We start from the raw sequence: 20726 nt of genomic DNA on the forward strand, positions 1-20726 counted from the left end.
GAAAAGGAGAAACGGTTAACCGTTATCAAAGGTTTCGCCGTCCAGCTGCGTACAGGACGTCTCTTAAAAATCTTCCGGTCCTCCAATTTCTCGTATCTTAAAAATCTCTATCTGGACAGAGCAGTTTAATTCTACATCCTGCCCCGGAATAATAGCTATACTATACAAGCACATATCAGAATTTAAAATTGAAAGTTCCTGGGTGCTCTCCGAGCTTGGTGGTTTCTCTTGCAGATGTTTTGTGACCCCCCCAAACTAGGTAACATCATCAGTGGGCGCTGATGAGGTTGCTTAGTTTGGTAATGAAACGTTTGCAAGAAAGCCACCAAGCTCAGAGGACACTCCCTCGTTTCAACCCTGAGCTACACACGACTCCAGGAGAATGCGACTGTCACAAAGACACGCCAGTTGCCAAGCACCCAAATTTTGATCACGTGACCATGGGGGAAAATGCTGGAACGGTCGTAAGTGTGAAAAAACAGCCGTAAGTCACTTTTTACAGTGCCGTTTAAACTTCAACAGTCACTAAACGAATGGTTGTAAGTCAAGGGATGCCTGTGTTGGTTGGTAGGAATTTCTTAGGCTTTTGATAGGAAGTTTTTCCAGTCCTCCCTGGAGATGTCAGAGAACAAATTTAGCTTCCTTTCTATATGAAGAATAGGAATAGGGATAGGGATAGGGATAGGGATAGGGATAGGGATAGGGATAGGGATAGGGATAGGGATAGGGATAGGGATAGGGATAGGGATAGGGATAGGGATAGGGATAGAATGGAATGGAATGGAATGGAATGGAATGGAATGGAATAGAATAGAATAGAATAGAATAGAATAGAATAGAATAGAATAGAATAGAATAGAATAGAATAGAATAGAATAGAATAGAATAGAATAGAATAGAATAGAATAGAATAGAATAGAATAGGAATTCTTTATTGGCCAAGTGTGATTGGACACACAAGAAATTTGTCTTTGGTGCATATGCTCTCAGTGTACATAAAGAAAAAATAAAATACATTCATCAAGAATCATAAGATACAGCACTTAGTGATAGTCATAGGATACTAATAAGCAATCAAATCGTACTAGGAAACAAATAAAACAATATAAATTGTAAAGATACAAGCAACATGGATATAGTCATAAGTCCGAAGAGATAGGTACTAGGAAGGATGAGAAGAATAGTAATACAGTCTTAGTAAATTATTTGACAGTTGTTGTGGGAATTAGTTGTTAAGCAGAGTGATGGCATTTGAAAAAAAACTGTCCTTGTGTCTAGTTCAGTGGTGGGATTCAAAAAATTTTTACTACCGGTTCCGTGGGCGTGGCTTGGTGGACTTGGCATGGCTTGGTGGGCGTGGCAGGGGAAGGATACAGCAAAATCTCCATTCCCATCCCACTCCAGGGGAAAGTTACTGCAAAATCCCCATTTCCTCCCGATCAGCTGGGACTCGGGAGCCAGAGAATAGATGGGGGCGGGGCCAGTCAGAGGTGGTATTTACCGGTTCTCCGAACTACTCAAAATTTCCACTACCGGTTCTCCAGAACTGGTCAGAACCTGCTGAAACCCACCTCTGGTCTAGTTGTTCTTTTGTGCAGAGCTCTATAGCGTCATTTTGAGGGTACAAGTTGAAACAATTTATGTCCAGGATGTGATCATCAGTGCACATGAGACAAACCGAACAATCAGAGAACAATACCTTCATTAAGGAACTATCAAGGAGAAAACCAGACTCCCACCAACACTGGCAAGAAAAGCTAATGTATATAAACGGGCATTAAACCAGTGGTGGGTTGCCCCCGGTTTAGACCGGTTCGCAAGAACTGGTAGTAGAACTGGCGGGAGGCTCCGCCCACTGACCCTGATGCCATCATAGGAGATCTGCGCATGCGCAGAATCGCGCACATGGGCGCGATGTGAACCAGTAGTAAAGGTAAGTAGAACCCACCCCTACACTAAACCCCTGACTCACTAGCACTGATGATCTTACTTAGTTGGGTAGTAAAATGTCTACAAGCAAACAGCCAAGCTCAGAGAGCACCCAGGATTCCACAGAGCTTCCTTTGATATTAGGAGGACAGATGGAAGATTCAATATTTGGATTTTTTTTTTTTTGAAGAGCAATCCTTGAGATGCCAAGTAGTTTACTGCTTTTAAAAAAAACCAAACGAAATCTCAACCATACTTTGAACATGTCAGCAAAAGGAAATGGGCTGTTGAGACAGGGAGGGAGGAAGAAAGAAAGAAGGGGAAAGATGAAGAGAGAGAGAGAGGGAGAGAAAGGAGGAGGGAGGGAGAAAGAGAGAGGGAAGGAAGTAGTAAGATGGAATGAGAAAGAGAGGAAGGGAAAGAGGAAGAGACAGGGGGGAGAGAGAGGGAAGAGGAAGAGGAAGGGAGAAAGAGTGAGGAAGGGAGCAAGAGGGAGCAAGAGAGGGAGGGACGGATGAGGAAAGGAGAGGGAGGGAGAGAAAGAGGGAGGGAGAAGGGGGAAAGAGGATGAAGAAAGGAGAAAGAGGGAGGGAGGGAGAGAAAGAGAGGGAAGAGACACAGAGAGAGTGGGTGGGAGGGTGGGGGAGAGAAAGAGGGAGAAAGGGAGAGAGAAAGGAAGAGAGAAAAGAGGGAGAGGGAGGGAAGGAGGGAGAGGGAGGGAGAAAAGGGGGGAGAGAGAGAGAAGGAAAGAGATGGAGAGAAGAAAGAGGAGAGAGGGAGAGAGAGAAGTGGGGACAGGAGAGATTGAGATTTCTGTAAAAATAGCAGGTAATAGCCTTGCCTCATTTCCTCCAGGTAGCCTGTTCATCTGTACCAACTGGCCTTGGTCATCCAGGACAAGCTCTGTATACGTCAGCATGTCAGAAGGTAAAGGCTGAGCAGGGAGAATCGCAAACTCCTTCATAAAGTCCCATAATTTGAGCAGAGACTATAGGAAACAAAAGCGGGGGGGGAGAGTTTTGATTATTTTTTAGCCTTTTCATTCTTTTTTTCTAATCATTCTGATCTTTTCTGATCTGAGCTTGAACTATAACAAGAAACTAAGATTTTGTACCCTGAACTTGGGACAAAATCAAACGTGGGTTGCCTATCGTGGTTTGATTTCAGTCAACCTAGATGAAAGTCGAAAGCACGAACTAAATAAGCCTTCGGGCCACCTCTCCTCTGAAACCTGCTGCTGAATTGTGTTTCGTAATGGGACAGAAAAAAAATAGGCATTACAGCAGGAGTAATTCCGAACGGTATTTAACGATTTAATGCCACTTTAATTCAGTGAAATCCAACAAAATAAATCCTATTTTTATTAGGACCCTGCACGTTTGGACGGAGGGGGGAATGTAAAAAATTGTAAAATTTATTGGCCGTCCATATCCAGGTTCTAAATATATCTGATAGAGCCATGATGGCAAACCAATGGAACACATGCCCAAAATGACATGCGAAGCCATGTCTCCCGGCATGCAGGGCCTTGCCTGTTTGTCATCTGGGTTTCTGGCACGCATGTGCGTCAGGGGTGAAATGTAAAATGTGTTAATGCCGGTTCTGTGGGCGTGGCTTGGTGGGGGGGCGTAATGCGACTGGATGGGTGTGGCCAACTTTTTTTTTTTTTTTAGCTTTTCAAAGCATTTTTTCTAATGCTTTGAAAAGCCTCTGTCAATCAGGCAACTCAGCTGGGATCGTCAGAGGCTTTTCAAAGCATTTTTTTTTACTACCTCTTCGGCCAAGAGGTTGCAGAAAAAAATGCTTTGAAAAGCCTCTGAGGATCCCAGCTGAGCTGCCCAATCATCAGAGGCTTTTTTTTTTTACTTTTAAAAGCATTTTTTTGTCGGAAGAGGTTGTAGAAAAAATGCTTTTAAAAGTAAAAAAAAAAGCCTCTGATGATCGTGCGACTCAGCCGAGCATGGTGGGGGGGGGCCGCAGGGATTTTTGCTACCGGTTCTCCGAACCACCCGCCGCCATCGCTACCGGATCGGGCGATCCGGTCCGAACCGGGAACATTTCACCCCTGATGTGCGCGTGATGATCAGCTGTCCTTCATGTGCCTAGCAGTGTCAAAACCCAGTGTGCACATGCACACCGTCCATGCACACTGATCATTGGGCGCACATGCGCTAGAACCCAGAAGTTCGGCTTTTTTGGAGTGTGGCCCCGACGAGCGTGTGTGTGTGTATGTGTGTGTGTGCGCGTGCGTGCGATGTTTCCGTGCGACCTTTTTGGCACTCGGTCCCGAAAAGGTTCGCCATCACTGTGATAGAGCAATGGTTCTCCACCTGTGGTCCACAGACTCCTGAGGAGGCGCGAGGTCATCGGAGGGTGTTTGCGAAAGGTGCTTTTTCAAGACACAACTGGACTTTCTGGTTTTTTTCTTTGAAGACGTTTCGCTTCTCATCCAAGAAGCTTCTTCAGCTCCGAATGAGAAGTGAAACGTCTTCGAAGAAAAAAAACAGAAAGTCCAATTGCCTCTTGAAAAAAGCACCTATGGGATACCTTCCACAGTCCTTACCTGCCGAAACATTTCAGGAATATCATATACGTAGGTCGTCCCCAGTGACTGGGCCTGGAATCTCTTCGACTGGAGTAAATCCTTCGTCACATAGGGAGTATTGATCAGCATCCCATGTAGGGGCCCTTGCTTATCGCCATAAGCCTGGAACATAATCTGAAAAGAAGAGAATGTACATCCAGGATTAAGTCAGATCGTGATTTTTTTTTTTTAATCCCTCAATCTGGATTCAGCTACGGTCTACGTCCAGAAATGCTTTCTCCTTCAGTTAGCCGAGAATCCTGGAAACTGTATTCCAACAGATCAGGAAAGCATTCAAGAACATTTGAGTCAATATAGGTAGTCCTCAATTTACAACTACAACTTGGACCAGAATTTCCACTGATAAGCAACATGGTTGCTAAGTGAGTTGCACCCAATTTTATGCACCTTTTTTGGAAGAGTTGTTAAGCAAATTCCTGCAGTTGTTAAATGAATTGTTAAGCAAATCCGGCTTCACCCATGGACTTTGTGTTTGTCAGAAGCCAGCTGGGAAGATCATAAATAGTGATCACATGATCCCAGGATGCAGCAACCCTACATAAATACAGGTCAGTCGCCATGGGGATGCTATGACAGTCATATCCATGAGGATGCTGCAAGGACTGGCTGTCATTTAATCACTTTTATCATCTTTTAAGCCACTGGGCATTGCTTCAAAAGGGAGGTTGGGTAGCATAGGAATTTAATAAATAAATAAGTCACTTTTTTCAATCCCTCCAAATAATCACTAAATGAATGGTTGTAGCTTGAGGAATCCCTGTTCAGGTAGTCCTCGACTTACGACCACAACTGAGCCGGGGTGGGTTCTAATTTTTTTTACTACCGGTTCTGTGGGCGTGGCTTATTTTGTGGGTGTGACTTGATGGTCATGTGACAATTCTTTAGGATTTGGCAGAGGTACTGGTCTACCAGGCTTTGAACTGCTTGCAGAGCTGTACAGGTCTACTCATTTGTTTTTGGAGGCACCGGTCTACCACCACACTGCCTTTTAACACTGATCAGTTGTAGGGCGGCCCTTTGAAGCCCTGCAGCAAGAATTTAAACAGTTTTTTTTCTTTTAGCCGATCAGCTGGGACTCAGGAGGCAGCAATAGATTGGGGGTGGGGCCAAATAAAAGGTAAGAATAATGCGGGGGGAGCGGGGGGGGCAGAACCGGTTCACTGATGTGATATCGTCACTGCTACCGGCTTGGCAGAACTGGGCCAAACTGGGAGGAACCCACCACTGAACTGAGCCCAACATTTATGTTGCTAAGTGAGAAACTTATTAAGTGATTTTTGCCCCATTTTGCGATTTTTCTCGCCACATTGATTAAGTGAATCACTGCAGTTGTTAAATAAGTACCACGGTTGTGAAGTGAATCTGGTTTCCCCATGGACTTCGTTCGCTGGAAGGTTACAATTACTTGACCCCGGCATGCTGCAAGCATCATAAATGTGAGTCAGTTGCCAAGCACCTGAATGTAAATCATGTGGCCATGGGGATGCTGCAACGGTCGTAAGGGTGAAAAGTGGTCATAAGTTACTTTTTTTCAGTGCCGTTGTAACTTCGGTCACTAAGCGAACTGTTGTAAGTCAATGACTACCTGTACAGGTAGTCCTCGACTTAAAACCACAACTGAGCCATCTGCTAAGCAAGACAGTTGTTAAATGAGACTTGCCCCATTTTACAACCTTTCTTGCCACCGTTATTAAGTGAATCCCTGCTGTTGTTAAGTTAGTAACAGGGTTATTAAGTGAATCTTGGTTCCCCCATTGACACGGCTTGTCAGAAGGTCGCAAAAGGGGGACCACTTGATCCCAGGGACACTGCAATTGTCATAAATATGAGTCAGTTGCCAAGCGTCTGAATTTTGATCATATGACCACGGGGATGCTACAACGGTTGTGTGAAAAATGGTCCCAAATCACATTTTTCAGTGCCTTCAAACAGTCACTAAACAATGATTGTAAGTCTAGCGTTACTGTATTGAAACAGGAGCTGACGACCACAGATAAGGAGGCCATAACCTGACCTGGGACACTCACATTGCAGCACTGGTCAAAAGGGCCCAGCAGAGATTATACTACCTGAGACTTCTCAGGAAACAACAACTGAATGAAAAACTGCTGGTGGCCGCTGCACCATAGAGAGTATTTTAACTTATTGCACCTGTGTCTGGTTTGCCAACTGCAGTGGCAGATAGGACAGCACTCCAGAGGGTCAACGTCATTGCCCAGAGGATCATCGGTTGCCCTCTCCCCTCTTTCGAAGAGCTTTATCTCTCTTAAGAAAGTCCATAACATTCTTAAAGATCCATCTCATCCTGGGCACCCTTTTTTTCGAACTATTACCATCTGGCAGACGGTACAGGATAATAAAAACAAGGACAAATAGACTGCAAAACAGCTTCTATCCCAGGGCAATCACCATATTGATTTCTACGGTATAGTGCAATATTGGGTTTTCAATTTCAATTATATAGAATGTAAAAGATGTATGTGTTTTTATTTTTATAGTGATAATGTACACCGAAGATGGCATTTAATTTCATTGTACCATGTGCAATGGCACTAAACTAAACTAAACTAAACTAAACTAAACTAAACTAAACTAAACTAAACTAAACTAAACTAAACTAAACTAAACATAAGCAAAGAGAAACAGTTTTCCAATGATAATCCTGCATTCATCTGATGGAGACATACTTGGGCAGTTCTGGAGTCTGTCACTTCTTTATACAGGCTTATGTCAAGGTAATAGCCAGACTCGTTGGTCAAGAACAGCCGGATGGGAATAGCCTTGCCGCTGGGTGCGAGCTGAATGTTAATCTTCAGCTCAGCTTGCAAGACTCGGAGTTTCCACAGACGGCTCCCGTAGCGCATAACCATGCTCCGAACAGATTCCTCGATCTAGGGAACAAAAACAGAGCGAATGAGACATGAGAATTTGAGGTTACACCACGCAAAGCTTGCAAAGTCATTCAACCAGAAGATCAAGACCTCTTCTGGAGTTGAGGAGAGGATGGGATGGGATGGGATGGGATGGGATGGGATGGGATGGGATGGAATGGAATGGAATGGAATGGAATGGAATAGAATAGAATAGAATAGAATAGAATAGAATAGAATAGAATAGAATAGAATAGAATAGAATAGAATAGAATAGAATAGAATAGAATAGAATAGAATAGAATAGAATAGAATAGAATAGAATAGAAAACCAGAATGAGACTTCAGTCGAATTTCCAAATTTCCCTCCGTAAGAAATCATCAGTTCAGACTTTAGAGTAGAACAGAATAAGCCGAGTTGTAAAGGACCTTGGAGGTCTTCTAGTCCAACCTCCTGCTCAGGCAGGAAACTCTATACAATTTCAGACAAATGATTATCCAACATCTTCTTAATAACTTCCAGTGTTGGAGCATTCACAGCTTCTGGAGGCAAGTTGTTCCACTGATTAATTGTTCTAACTGTCAGGAAATTTCTCCTCAGTTCTAAGTTGCTTCTCTCCTTGATTAGTTTCCACCTGTTGCTTCTTGTCCTGCCCTCAGGTGCTTTGGAGAATAGCTTGACTCCCTCTTTTTTATGGCAACCCCTGAGATATTGAAACACTGCTATCATGTCTCCCCTAGTCCTTCTTTTCATCAAACTAGACATACCCAGTTCCAGCAACTGTTCTTTATATGTGATATGGATGTCCTAATGGGATATGGATCACTGGATTTAAATCAGGGGTCTCTCCAACTTCAGCAACTTTTAAGACTTGTGGACGTCAACTCCCAGAATTCCTCAGGCAGAATGACACCCCTAGTCCTTAAAGTTGCTGAAGTTGGAGACCCCTGATTTAAATGATAGAGAACCAAATTCCCATTGAATGTGAGAAGCAGCTCTCCAAGAATAAAAGCAGTTTTTGACAATGGAACCAGTGACCCAGAGAGACAGTGTGGTCCTTTTCACTCATGTGTGCAAGCAGAGGCTGTTGCAAAAGCTTTAATCTGGATTCTTGCACTAAAATGAGGTTGTGTGAGGAAAACAAATTATTGGGGGAGCAGGTTAGCAAAACAAAAGCATAGAAAGTATGTGTGGTAATTGAGGCAATCTTGAAGTACTTGGTTCTCAGTAAATTTATCAAAACTTCTGTGGCAACAGTAACGGATTTGTTTCTTTTTATTTATATTTATTTTATTTATGTATATCTCCCCTTTATTATGTTGTTTTTTTATAAACAACTCAAGGTGACAAACACATCCTTCCCCTCCTATTTTCCCCAAAACAACAACACCGTGAGATCAGTTGGGCTGAGAGAGTGACTCAAAGTCACCCAGCTGGCTTTTATGCCCAAGGCAGGACTAGAACTCTCAGTCTCCTGGCAATTGGCCCAGGAGTCACCCAGCCGCCTTTCATGCCTAAGGTGGGACTAAAACACTCAGTCTCCTGGTGATTGGCCCAAAGACATCCAACCGGCTTTCATGGCTAAGGCAGAACTAGAACTCACAGTCTCCTGGTTTCTAGCCTAGTGTTCTAACCATTCGACCAAGCTGGTTCAGGAGTCCCTCCTATTATTTGCTGGAGGAAACTTTTCCACTGCACGCTGTTAAATAAATAAATACTGCAATGAGACTTGATTATTCTTTTTTAGGGGGGTAGGGTGAGGTGTCCTGCATTTGATTCTACAATTGTATCTAGTCACCTTAATTTTCAGTGTAAGATTGTGGGTAATTGTGTGTTGTGTGTAGAGGCAGAAGAGGGAATGGGGGAATGTGTTGCCTTGGGAGGACTTCATAACAAATCTATTTCCCCATTCACCCAATCCTTTGATACGTTAAATGGGGAGGGAAGCATTAATGGCAAAATTGCATCTTCAAAAACGGCACTCACGCCCTGTGTTTTTGCTGCTGCCAGAGCACCTTAAATCAACACGGGGATTACCGCTCGGAGGCAGGTTATTCTGCCATTTTATTAAACTTCCAAATATACTGCTGTTTGGTAAATAGTGCATATTAAAAACAAGGCAATTGGAAGGCAGAGCTTGTGTTCGCTCAGAAACTCAAGAGACGGTCTCAGTTCCCAAGGAGCTTCTACAGAAGCTCGTTCCGCGGTATCGAGAATGTGGCAAACCCAATTGGAAGTGCAATTGTTAGATTATTGATTGATTGATTGATTGATTACTGCTTTTGGGGGAGGGTAATGAACATGGATAATGGATTTTAAAATAAATCAGCCGCTTACCATATAAGAAGTGCGGCCCCAAATAAAATATAAATGGTGAAATAGGAAAGGAACAGCCTCAAGCCCCCATTTTTAAATGAAATGAATTACGGTAACAGGGAAAGAAATGAGAACAACATCTCCTCTCTTCTCGTTTTCATTACGAAGATGAAGAAAGCAAGTTTGGTCTAATAGTTAAAACACCAGGCTAGAAATTGGGAAACTGTGAATTCTAATCCTGCCTTAGAGGCATGAAAGCCGGCTGGGTGACTTTGGGCCAATCACCAGGAGAAAATGAGTTCTAGTCTCACCTTAGTCATGAAGGCTGGCGGGTGACTTTGGGCCAATCACTAAGAGACTGTGAGTTCTAGTCCCGCCTTAGGCATTAAAGCCAGCTGGGTGACTTTGGGCCAATCACAAGGAGATGTGAGTTGTAGTCCCGCCTTAGGCATTAAAGCCAGCTGGGTGACTTTGGGCCAATCAACAGGAGACAGTGTTCTACTCCTGCCTCTGGCATGAAGGCCAACTGGGCAGGGGTGAAATTCACTTACCTTCCCTACTGGTTTGCCAATGTGTGTGTGCCATGCGCGTGCTCCACCCCCGTGTGCCATCATCTGTGCATGCCCAAAGCCTTCTGGGCATGGGCAGAGGCTTAAAACGTTGCAAAAAAAGCAACATCATGACATCCGCGTGGGTGGGCGGAGCCTCCCCAGCCATCGCTAACAGTTCACCCGAGCCGGATAGAATTGGCTGGATTTCACCTCTGCAACCGGGTGATTTTGAGCCAATAACCAGGAGAAAAATGACTTGTAGTCCCGCCTTAGTCATGAAGGCCAGCTGGGTGACTTTGGACCAATCATAAGGAGACTGTGAGTTCGAGTCCCACCTTTAGCATGAAAGCTGACTGGGTGACTTTGGGCCAATCTCACACACACACACACACACACACACACACACACACACACACACAAACACACAAGAGTTATTTATAAAAATAATAAAGGCAGGATATAAATATTATTTTTCTTTTGAAAAAAATATTCCTGCCTGGACACTTGCTTTGCAGTTCTTTTAGCGTAACGACTGCTCTACATTTTTTGACCCTGCCTAAGCAGAGAGGGTGAGGGTTAGGGAGAGGAGGACAACTTACCTTTGAAGGGTCCATAATAACGGTAGGGACAAAATTGAGGAAAATGTGGTTGCAGTCAGTGCGCACATTTGTGTTGTTGAAAGCTACTTCCAGCTCGTCCATGGCTTCTAAAAGCAAGCGCTCCCCCTCATTCTGTAGGTATTCAAACGACGCTTCCTGGAAAAATAAACTCATAATTTAGGAAAAACAATAGCGCTTCATAGTGCTTTTACAGTCCTCTCTAAGCGGTTTACACGGGCAGCATCTTGCCCCCGACAATCTGAAAAATTGTCATAAACTACCTTTTTCCCGTGCCATTGTTATTTCAAACAGTCACTAAACAAACAGTTCTAAGTCGAGGACTATTTGTATTCAGTTCTATTCAGCTCCTGATCTGAGGGGGTTATGTGTCACTCACAGCAGAATTAGCAAAAGTTAAGAGCCCTGGTGGCGCAGTGGTTAGAATGCAGTACTGCAGGCTACTTCTGCTGACTGCTGGCTGCCAGCAGTTTGGCAGTTTGATCCTGGCCGGCTGAAGATTGACTCAGCTTTCCATCCTTGTGAGGTCAGTAAAATGAGGACTCATCTGGTCATTTGCATTCTTTTAGAGTGTTGTGGCCCGCCAGTGGCCAGCGGAGCTGATGGCAGACTCAAGACAGTGAGGAGGTTGGGGAGGAACATGGGCCAGTCCTGAAGTCAGGGGAAGGCTCTGATGAGGGCTCTGCATCCGAGGCAGAGATGGGGACAGGGCCATCTGACAGTTATCAGCTGCCTTCGGAGTCGGATATCAGTGGGGCAGAAGAACAGCTGGAGCCTGTTCCCGATGTGCACATGCGCAGAGCTGCCAGGAGAAGAGAACAGCTAAGGAACAAGGGCCGACTCGGGAGTAAAGGCACAGGTGAATGGTGAATGGCTCCTCCCATAGGGAATAAAGAGGAGTGAAAGGGGAGGGGAGTTTGCAGGAGACAATTAGTTCAATTCATGAAGGAGAAGATCTGTTCCTGACTTCTTGCCAAGTAATTGCTGCTACAGCATGGCATTTGGAAGATATCAGCCTGGCAACTCTCCAAGCCTGATAAAGGTCTGTAGTTGTGAAATCTCATCAAAGACTGTTTGCTGGGACTTTGCTGGACAAGAATTCCCTTTAACCCAGGGGTGAAATCCAGCAGGTTCTGGGGAACCGGTAGCGGAAATTTTGAGCAGTTCAGAGAACCGGCAAATACCACCTCTGGCTGGCCCCAGAGTGGGATGGAAATGGAGATTTTGCAGTATCGTTCCCCTGCCATGCCCACCAAGCCACGCCCACAGAATCGGTAGGGAAAAAAATTGGATTTTACCACTGCTTTAACCTAAATAAAAGAGGTTTTATCAGGACGAGGAGTCTGCTTCATGATCTTGGGAGGCCTAGGTCAGGACATAGAGTCAGGAAGCATTTGCGCTGACAACACAGACTCATCCCCAACAGCCTGCGCCTGCGTCTTCAACAGGGAAGGGACACAGGGCAGAAAACGTCCTGTAGCCAAGAAGACTCCACACCCATTTGCACTACTCAGGTGACCCTGAGGACACAGATAAACCTCCAAGTGCTTCAACAACCCTCTAAAAGGATGCAAATGACCAGCTGTCTGCAAGAAATATAAATCCTTCCATTCCCCACCATCCAGTCAGAGCTGAAGAAGCTTCTTGAATGAGAAGTGAAACGTCTTCAAAGAAAAAAAAAAATAAGAAAGCCCACTTGCCTCCTGAAAAAGCACCTTTGGGACAATCATGAGCTGGATGACTGAGAATCTCCATTGATGCAAAAGGAGGGACAGAATGAAATGTCAAAACATGACAAAAATTAAAATGTTTTTTTAATTTATTTTAAATAATTAAATTGAATAATTAAATTGAGCTGTCCTGCGGCGAGTTGTCACATGGTGAGTTGGCCCACAGCAAGATGTCTGTGGAGAACTAGTCACACAAAATGGCTGCCGCACGTTGTCCCATTCCGCAGCATCTCTTCATTGCTCTTTTTAACTCAAGAAACCCTACCATGATTTTATCTGTCTGCCCCCCACTCCCATTTCCGAGACCCATTCCTAATCCCACCACAGAACCACAAATAAATGAAGGCCCACCTTAGTCACCAAGTCCGAATGGCGGATGATCGCTCGGACAAAGAACCGGTAATCGGTGACTTCCGCTCCTGCCTCAACTTTCGCTGCCCCCAGATAGAGGTGCATCTTGTGATTCGCACATGGGATGGCGGTGAGGTCAAAGTTGCGCATTCGGTTGAGCTCCAGCTGGAACGCCAAGGCCGGTTCCAAGTGGCGGTAGATTCTGTCCTCTTCGAACTAGGAAGGAAGCAAACACATTGCACACAACTGAGGGTAGACAACATGGCGTTCACTAAGGTTTCTCATCCAATATCAAGCCTTCAGGAAAGAATGGCATTCAAATAACCTAAATAAATAAAAGCAGGTTTACTCATCTAGTTTATTTATTTATCTATTTATTTACCTAAGGGGCTGCCACAAAGAAGAAGGGATCAACCTGTCCTCCAAAGCACCAGAGGACATGACAAGAAAGAATGGATGGAAACTAATCAAGGAGAGAAGCAACCTGGAATTAAGGAAAAACTTCCTGACAGGGAAGGCAATTAACCAGTGGAACAGCTTGCCACCAGAGGTTTTGCGGGTTTCATCACTGGAGGTTTTAAAGAAGAGACTGGACACCTATTTGTCTGAAATGGTATAGGGCAGTGATGGCTAACCTTTTCGCCGTCGCGTGCCAAAAGCGTGGGCAGCGTGGGGGGCCGCGCGTTTGTGTCCACACCCATAATGTAATGTCCTACCATGCCCCCCCCCCTTTTGGCACGCGACGGGAAAAAGATTACTGGTGGGCCCGGTAGGCCCATTTTTTCGCCCTCCCCAGGCTCCAGGGGCTTTCTTGAAGCCTGGGGAGGGCGAAAACGGCCTCCCGACCCCCCCCCAAAGCCCACCGGAGGCCGGAAACAGCCCATTTCCCAACTTCTGGTGGGCCCGGAAGGCCCAAAAATCAGCTGGCCGGCACACGCACGCGCGCTGGAGCTGAGCTAGGGCAATGCTCACGTGCCCACAGATATGGCTCTGTTCGCCATCATGGGTATAGGGTTTCCTGGTTGAGCAGGGGGTTGGACTAGGTCCCTTCCAACTCTGTTATTCTGTTATGCAGGTGGTCCCCAACTTACGGCCATTCAATTACCATGTTTCCCCGAAAATAAGACTCTGTCTTATATTTTTTTGAACCCTGAAATAAGCGCTTGGCCTTATTGCCATGCGCTCAAAAGCCCGACTGGGTTTATTATCAGGGGATGTCTTATTTTGGGGGAAACAGGGTAACAACTGTTCAAAAATATTGCTTTCACTGTCTTAATAAATTCATTAATAAACATTAATAAAAACATTAACCCTTACCTTATCCCTGGCACGGAATGTGAAGAATTTGGGGAATTCTCTCTGGAAAAGAAAGTACAATTAGTATGAGAAATTATTATTGCTCATTAATCTGATGTCGATATTTTAAAGCAATTTACACTACCCCACTGAACTTAGTTACGCTACTTACTGAAAACACTGAATAATCCCTCTCATTCTTTTTTACGTGGATTTTCTAATTTTAAGATGCCCTGAAAAATGTTTTTGAATGGGAGCAAGGTATAATACTAGCCAAAAGAAATCTAACCACAACATTCAGGGGGGAAATTTTAAGACCAAATGATATAAATTGCATTTCAGAGGCCCGAATATATTCAAAGGGATTGAATTTAGAATTAACAATGCAGTTCCATTGAGGACTACATGTTGAGTGTGGTTAGTCGGCCAGTTACGAATTCATCTGGTGGTGATGCTGTCTAACCCACATTTTTCTATCTTATCAAGGTGTAGGTTGTGGTCTACTTTATCAAATGCCTTACTGAAGTCCAAGTAAATTATATCCACATCTGGTCCACTAATTTTGTCACTTTGTCAAAGAATGCAATAAGATTTATCTGGCATGATCTGTTTTTGACAAATCCATGTTGGCTTTTGGGTATGACTTTGCTTGCCTCTGGGTGTTTGTTTTATTTGCTGTTGCAAAATTGGATAAATTTCGAACTGATGGGCATCTTTCAAATGTTGGCAGAATGTTTAATACTGGTTACTATGTGACTTTGCTTGCTCTGTGAATAATGAGATTGTACCCTGCCATAGTTCCTGGGTGGTCAGGATGCCCTTTAGCAGCCCTATTTCCTTTTGGGAGATAGCATTTACTAAACATTTAGTAAGGCCACACTTAGAATACTGCACCCAGTTTTAGTCACTATTGTCAGGTTTCGTTGCTATCTTAAATAAACTTCATTCTCAAACGCAAGGTCTCTAATGAATCTTTTTTTTATTTAAGAATAGGAGAACGACATCCCTGAACTCTTGTGCAGCCAAAACTGGCCCCTCCTTCCAAACCCCGCCCTTTCCGTTCTTCAACCCCAATGTCTCATTGGCCATCGTGCAGATCCATCTCTTCGTCCCAAGCACTTTCTTTTCACAGGAATTTCCCCCCTCCCTCTGTCACCCAGGTAACTCTATCTCCTAAAGAGCAGGGAACTAGGTAAAAGTTCATCTCAGCATTAAAGCAAAGCTTCTCCCACTTTCATTCATGTCAGCGCTGGAGGAGAATATAATTTGGAACGCTGACAACTATATTATAAAGAATATGTTGAGACTCTGGAAAGAGTGCAGAAAAGAGCAACATTTAGGGGGCTGGAGGCTAAAACATATAATGAATGTCCCAAAGGTGCTTTTTTCAAGAGGCAACTGGACTTTCTGGTTTTTCTTTGAAGACCTTTCGCTTCTCATCCAAGAAGCTTCTTCAGCTCTGACTGGATGGTGGGAAATGAAAGGATTTATACACCTTGCAGACAGCTGGACATTTGCATTCTTTTAGCGGGTTGTTAAGGTCACCTGGAGCTTTATCTGTGTCATCAGGGTCATCTGAGGGGTGCAAATTGGTGTGGAGCCTTCTTGGAACTGTTGAAACGACTGTGTTGTAGACTGGAGATAGATGATGTTGTATCCCTCCCCCTGTGTTGAGAGAGGGCTGTTCAATTTTGACATAGATGGCCTCTTTGACCCCCTCTTTCAAACCAGTGATCCTCTCTGTCCAAAATATGGACTTCTTTATCTTCAAGAGTGGCCTGTGTCTTTTAAATGCAGACGAACTGCTGAATCTAGTCCTGATGTGTGTGTTTTCCTATGTTATATAAAAAATGGTTGCAGGAATTGAGTATGTCTAGTCTTGTGAATTGTATGGCTGTGAAATTGGACCATAAGAAAGGCTGAGCACCAAAGAATTGAGACCTTGGAACTCTGGTGTTGGAGAAAACTCCTGCGGCTCCCTTGGACTGCAAGGCAAACAAACCGGTTGGTCCTAGAGGAGATCAACCCTGACCGGTCTTTAGAAGGCCAGATCCTGAAGATGAAACTCAAATACTTTGGCCACCTAATGAGAAGGAAGGACTCCCTGGAGAAGAGCTTAATACTGGGAACGATTGAGGGCAAAAGAAGAAGGGGACAGCAGAGAACAAGGTGGCTGGATGGAGTCACTGAAGCAGTCGGCGTGATCTTAAATGGACTCCAGACTCCTCTACCTCCAGAGGATGGTAGAGGACAGGAAGGCCTGGAGGAACATTGTCCATAGGGTCATGATGGGTCGGACACGACTTTGCAACTAACAACAACAAGTCTTCTGAAAAGAAGGACTAGGGGACATAAGAAAGCAGTGTTCCAATATCTAAGGGGCTACCACAAAAAAGAGGGGGGCAAACCTATTCTCCAAAGCACCTGAAAGCAGTACAAGTAGCAATGGATGGAAACTAATCAAGGAGAGAACCAACCTGGAATTAAGGAGAAACTTCCTAACAGTAAGAACAATTAACCAGTGGAATGGCTTGCCTCCAGAAGTTGTAAAATCTTCATCGTTGGAGGCTTTTAAGAAAAGATTGGATAGTCACGTGTCTGAAATGGTATAGGACCGTGATGGCGAACCTATGGCACACGTGCCGCATGTGGCACGTGGAGCCATATCTGTGGGCACGCGAGCTCAGCTCCAGCACGCATCTGCGTGCCGGCCACCAGATTTTCCGGCCTTCCAGGCCCACCGGACATTGGAAAACGGGCTGTTTCTGGCCTCCGGGGGGAGGGGAAGGCCATTTTCGCCCTCCCTAGGCTCCTAGAAAGCCTCTGGAGCCTGGGGAGGGCAAAAAATGGGCCTACCGGGCCCACCGTGCCATCACGTGCCAAAAGTGGGAGGAGCGTGGGGGGGGTCATGCGCGCATGCGCAGGGGGGTGGGGCGCATTGAATTATGGGTGTGGGCACGCACATGTGCAACCCCTCCACGCCCCCCCCCCCATTTTTGGCAAACGACAGCAAAAAGGTTAGCCATCACTGGTATAGGATCTCTTGTCTGACCAGGAGGTTGGACTAGAACAGGGGTCTCCAACCTTGGCAACTTTAAGCCTGGTGGCGCAGCAGACTAATAGCCTGTTATTAACATTCAGCTGCCTGCAATTACTGCAAGTTCGAATCTCTCCAGGCTCAAGGTTGACTCAGCCTTCCATCCTTTCTAAGGTAGGTAAATTGAGGACCCAGTTTGTGGGGGCAATAAGCTGACTTTGTATAAATATACAAAAGGATGAAGGCTATTGCTTAGCACATTGTAAGCCGCCCTGAGTCTCCGGAGAAGGGCAGCATATAAATCAAATTTAAAAAAAAAAAAAAAAAAAAAAGCCTGGAGGACTTCAACTCCCAGCTTTGCTGGCTGGGGAATTCTGGAAATTGAAGTCCTATAGACTTGAAGTTGCCAAGGTTGGAGACCCCTGGACTAGAGGACCTCCAAGGTCCCTTCCAACTCTGTTATTCTGTTAATTGTATCCTAACCAAGGATCTTCTAATTGTTGGACCAGCCACCATGACTGAATCCAGAGAAGAACGCCAGAAATCTTCTCTAGTTCTTCACCACATTTCTAAACTCTTCCTTGTCTCTTGCTGTTTGCATGTTGCTGAAAGCTAATCTTTTTATTCTTGCTGCATTTGTCAGCATACTGTCACTAAACCGACTGCTCTTTTTTTTTCTTCTTCTTTTCAGCTCTTCAGTCTAGCACTTTCAGGCAAATATCCAATTAAACGTGCGTGGGCAAATGCAAACGGAAAGACGCAGAGGTAAACATGTCCTCAGAGTTTTCATACCAAAATCCAAAAAAAGGAGGGGAAAAAAGCCCGATTTCCTAGATGAAGGAATTATGCCCCTGCTGTGTTCTAATCAACCAACCATCATCAAGACAATCAGAATAATTCGCCTAAATTAACCAATCAAGACACCCTGCAAATTGGAGAATGCAAAAAGCTACATGAGAAAATCATCATAGCTGGTTATTATACTAATAATCGTGTTAAAAGCCTAATGAGATGAGGAAATTGGAAGCCTGCTGAAGCAACTCTCTATTACTTCAACATGCTGGGAAGTAATTATATAGACTGTAATTAAAACACAAAACCAGCCCACGCCATGGCCGCTAAGTTACGGTGATAGTCCGGTACTAGAACGAATAGGGATAGGAAAAAACCAAAAGATGAACCCAGTTTCTTGGAAGGGCTGAGAAAGTGTGCTTAGAATTAGAAGGGCTGAGAAGATACCTGAAGATTCCTCACATCCTGGATATAAACTGTTTCAACTCCTCCCCTTGGATTGGCGCTATAGGGCATTGTATGCCAAGACAACTAGACACAGGGACAGTTTCTTCCCTCGGGCATCACTCTGCCACATACCTAATTCTCGCAGTTGACAAAGCACGATGACAACTAAGTTCTTCCTGATCAGAGGTGGGTTTCAGCAGGTTCTGACCAGTTCTGGAGAACCGGTAATGACAATTTTGAGTAGTTCGGAGAACCAGTAGTAAAAATTCTGACTGGCCCCGCCCCCATCTATTCTCTGCCTCCCAAGTCCCAGCTGATCAGGAGGAAATGGGGATTTTGCAGTAACCTTCCCCTGGAGTGGGGAGGGAATGGAGATTTTACAATATCCTTCCCCTGCCAAGCCCACCAAGCCACGCCCACCAAGCCACGCCACAGAACCGGTAGTAAAAAAATTTGAAATCCACCACTGTGCCTGATGTGTATGTATATTAACTCATAGACGGTGGCTGTAGTGTTATTTATCCTTTTATGACCTCTTATTCCCTCCTTCTATTGGCTGCACTTGTTGTATTATTATTATTTTCTCTACTGTTTTGCGAGTGCACTGAGTGCTTCTGTACTGGAGACAAATTTGTTGTATGTCTAATCACACTTGGTCAAATAAATCTCCCCTTCTCTTCTCTTCTTATTCCGGTTCTTATTCCTATTCAAAATTCTTTCTTTGATGATTGAAGTTAGCCCAGTCACATGATCAAAATTCAAGTGCTTGGCAACTGCCATGTACTTATGACGGTTGCACGGTCTCGGGGTGTGTGTGTGTGTGTCATGTGATCCCCATAGTGACCTGCCCAGCTGGCTTCTGATAAGCAAAGTCAATGGGGGGAGGGGGGAGGAGCTGGATTCGTTTAATGATCACCCAATTTGCTTAATAACTGCAGTGATTCGTGTCAATCCTGAAGCCGACCTGATCGAAGCCATCTTGACAGCTTCAGTGTTGCCACACTGGAGCAGAGGGATAGGGAGTGGGGCATTTGAGATAAAGGGGATTCTGTAGCCAAAACAAAATACTTTCTCTTGGGAACCAAGGACGTTCTCACACCTGGTCAGAGGAAGGCGGAGTGATGTTACCAGGCAACCAGACGGCACACGTGATTGGACCATGTGACTGATTGTTTTGAGAAAGTGACAAACTTTTAATTAGGTGAAAACTCTCTGCCAATATGATATATCCAATAAAGCTATTCTTTGAGGAATCTACCTGCCTCGCAGTTTTGCTTGCTATGGGTGTATTACTTGGAACCCTGACAATTCGCTTAACAACCGTGGCAAAAAAAATAAATAAATGTGAAATCGGTCGCAACTCGCTTAGCCACTGCCTTGCTTAGCGTAGTAAGTTCTCTTCCCAATTGTGATCGTTAAGTCGAGGACTACCTGTATCTGGATGATGCTAGGGTTGGTGAAGATTGCCAACGACAATGCTGAGTAAAAGACAGATCAATAGTCTGATCTGACTTCTTGTCCCCCTAATGTCCTTGCTAAGAAAAGGATCTACCTCTGACATAGACATTGTTCTTTTGTTATTACTGTCCGGCTGTTTGCTTAGGAATCCCACCAAAGCTCTACCAAGGTGTGTGGATTTATCCACAAGCATTAAAAAAAAAATCTCTTTTTTTTCTCCCCCAGTTATCTATTTTTATTCTCTTAAACTGCTTGGATTTCTACTTCCTAAAGCCCCCTGCTTTTCACTTAAGCTATCCATACTTTTCCAGCTTCCTGTCTTAAAGCCATTGATTGATTGGTATCTGTTATGTGCTTTCAGAGTTGCCTTTCAAAGCTGGGCCATGCCAATCAACACAGGCAAAGCAATCCAGAAGAGATGGAACAAAATGTAAAGAATATTTCTTTCTTCTTCTTCTTCTTCTTCTTCTTCTTCTTCTTCTTCTTCTTCTTCTTCTTCTTCTTCTTCTTCTTCTTCTTCTTCTTCTTCTTCTTCTTCTTCTTCTTCTTCTTCTTCTCCTCCTCCTCCTCCTCCTCCTCCTCCTCCTCCTCCTCCTCGTCTTCTTCTTCTTCTTCTTCTCCTTCTCCTCCTCCTCCTCCTCCTCCTCCTCCTCCTCCTCCTCCTCCTCCTCCTCCTCCTCTTCCTTCTTCTTTTTAAAGATGTGGTCTAATTCAGGGTGTCAAACT

The 20726-nt window shown here is 44.5% G+C and overlaps 1 protein-coding gene across 2 annotated transcripts in view; it reads right to left on the reverse strand.

Moving 5' to 3' along the window:
• Nucleotides 1-20726, reverse strand: part of ACACA (acetyl-CoA carboxylase alpha) — a 252226-nt gene that overhangs the window by 105165 nt on the left and 126335 nt on the right. For both annotated transcript variants that reach the window (XM_070932018.1, XM_070932017.1), the window contains 6 exons: nucleotides 14288-14329; nucleotides 12971-13186; nucleotides 10872-11027; nucleotides 7222-7425; nucleotides 4493-4648; nucleotides 2771-2917 (listed from right to left, as the gene is read on the reverse strand). In XM_070932018.1, the coding sequence (XP_070788119.1) occupies nucleotides 2771-2917; nucleotides 4493-4648; nucleotides 7222-7425; nucleotides 10872-11027; nucleotides 12971-13186; nucleotides 14288-14329 (921 nt within the window). The remainder of the gene's footprint in view (nucleotides 1-2770; nucleotides 2918-4492; nucleotides 4649-7221; nucleotides 7426-10871; nucleotides 11028-12970; nucleotides 13187-14287; nucleotides 14330-20726) is intronic.

The sequence above is a fragment of the Pituophis catenifer genome, unplaced genomic scaffold, assembly GCF_029215685.1.
Source record: "Pituophis catenifer annectens isolate HBS135680 unplaced genomic scaffold, rPitCat1.0.hap2 SCAF_1, whole genome shotgun sequence".
Lineage (NCBI taxonomy): Eukaryota > Metazoa > Chordata > Lepidosauria > Squamata > Colubridae > Pituophis > Pituophis catenifer.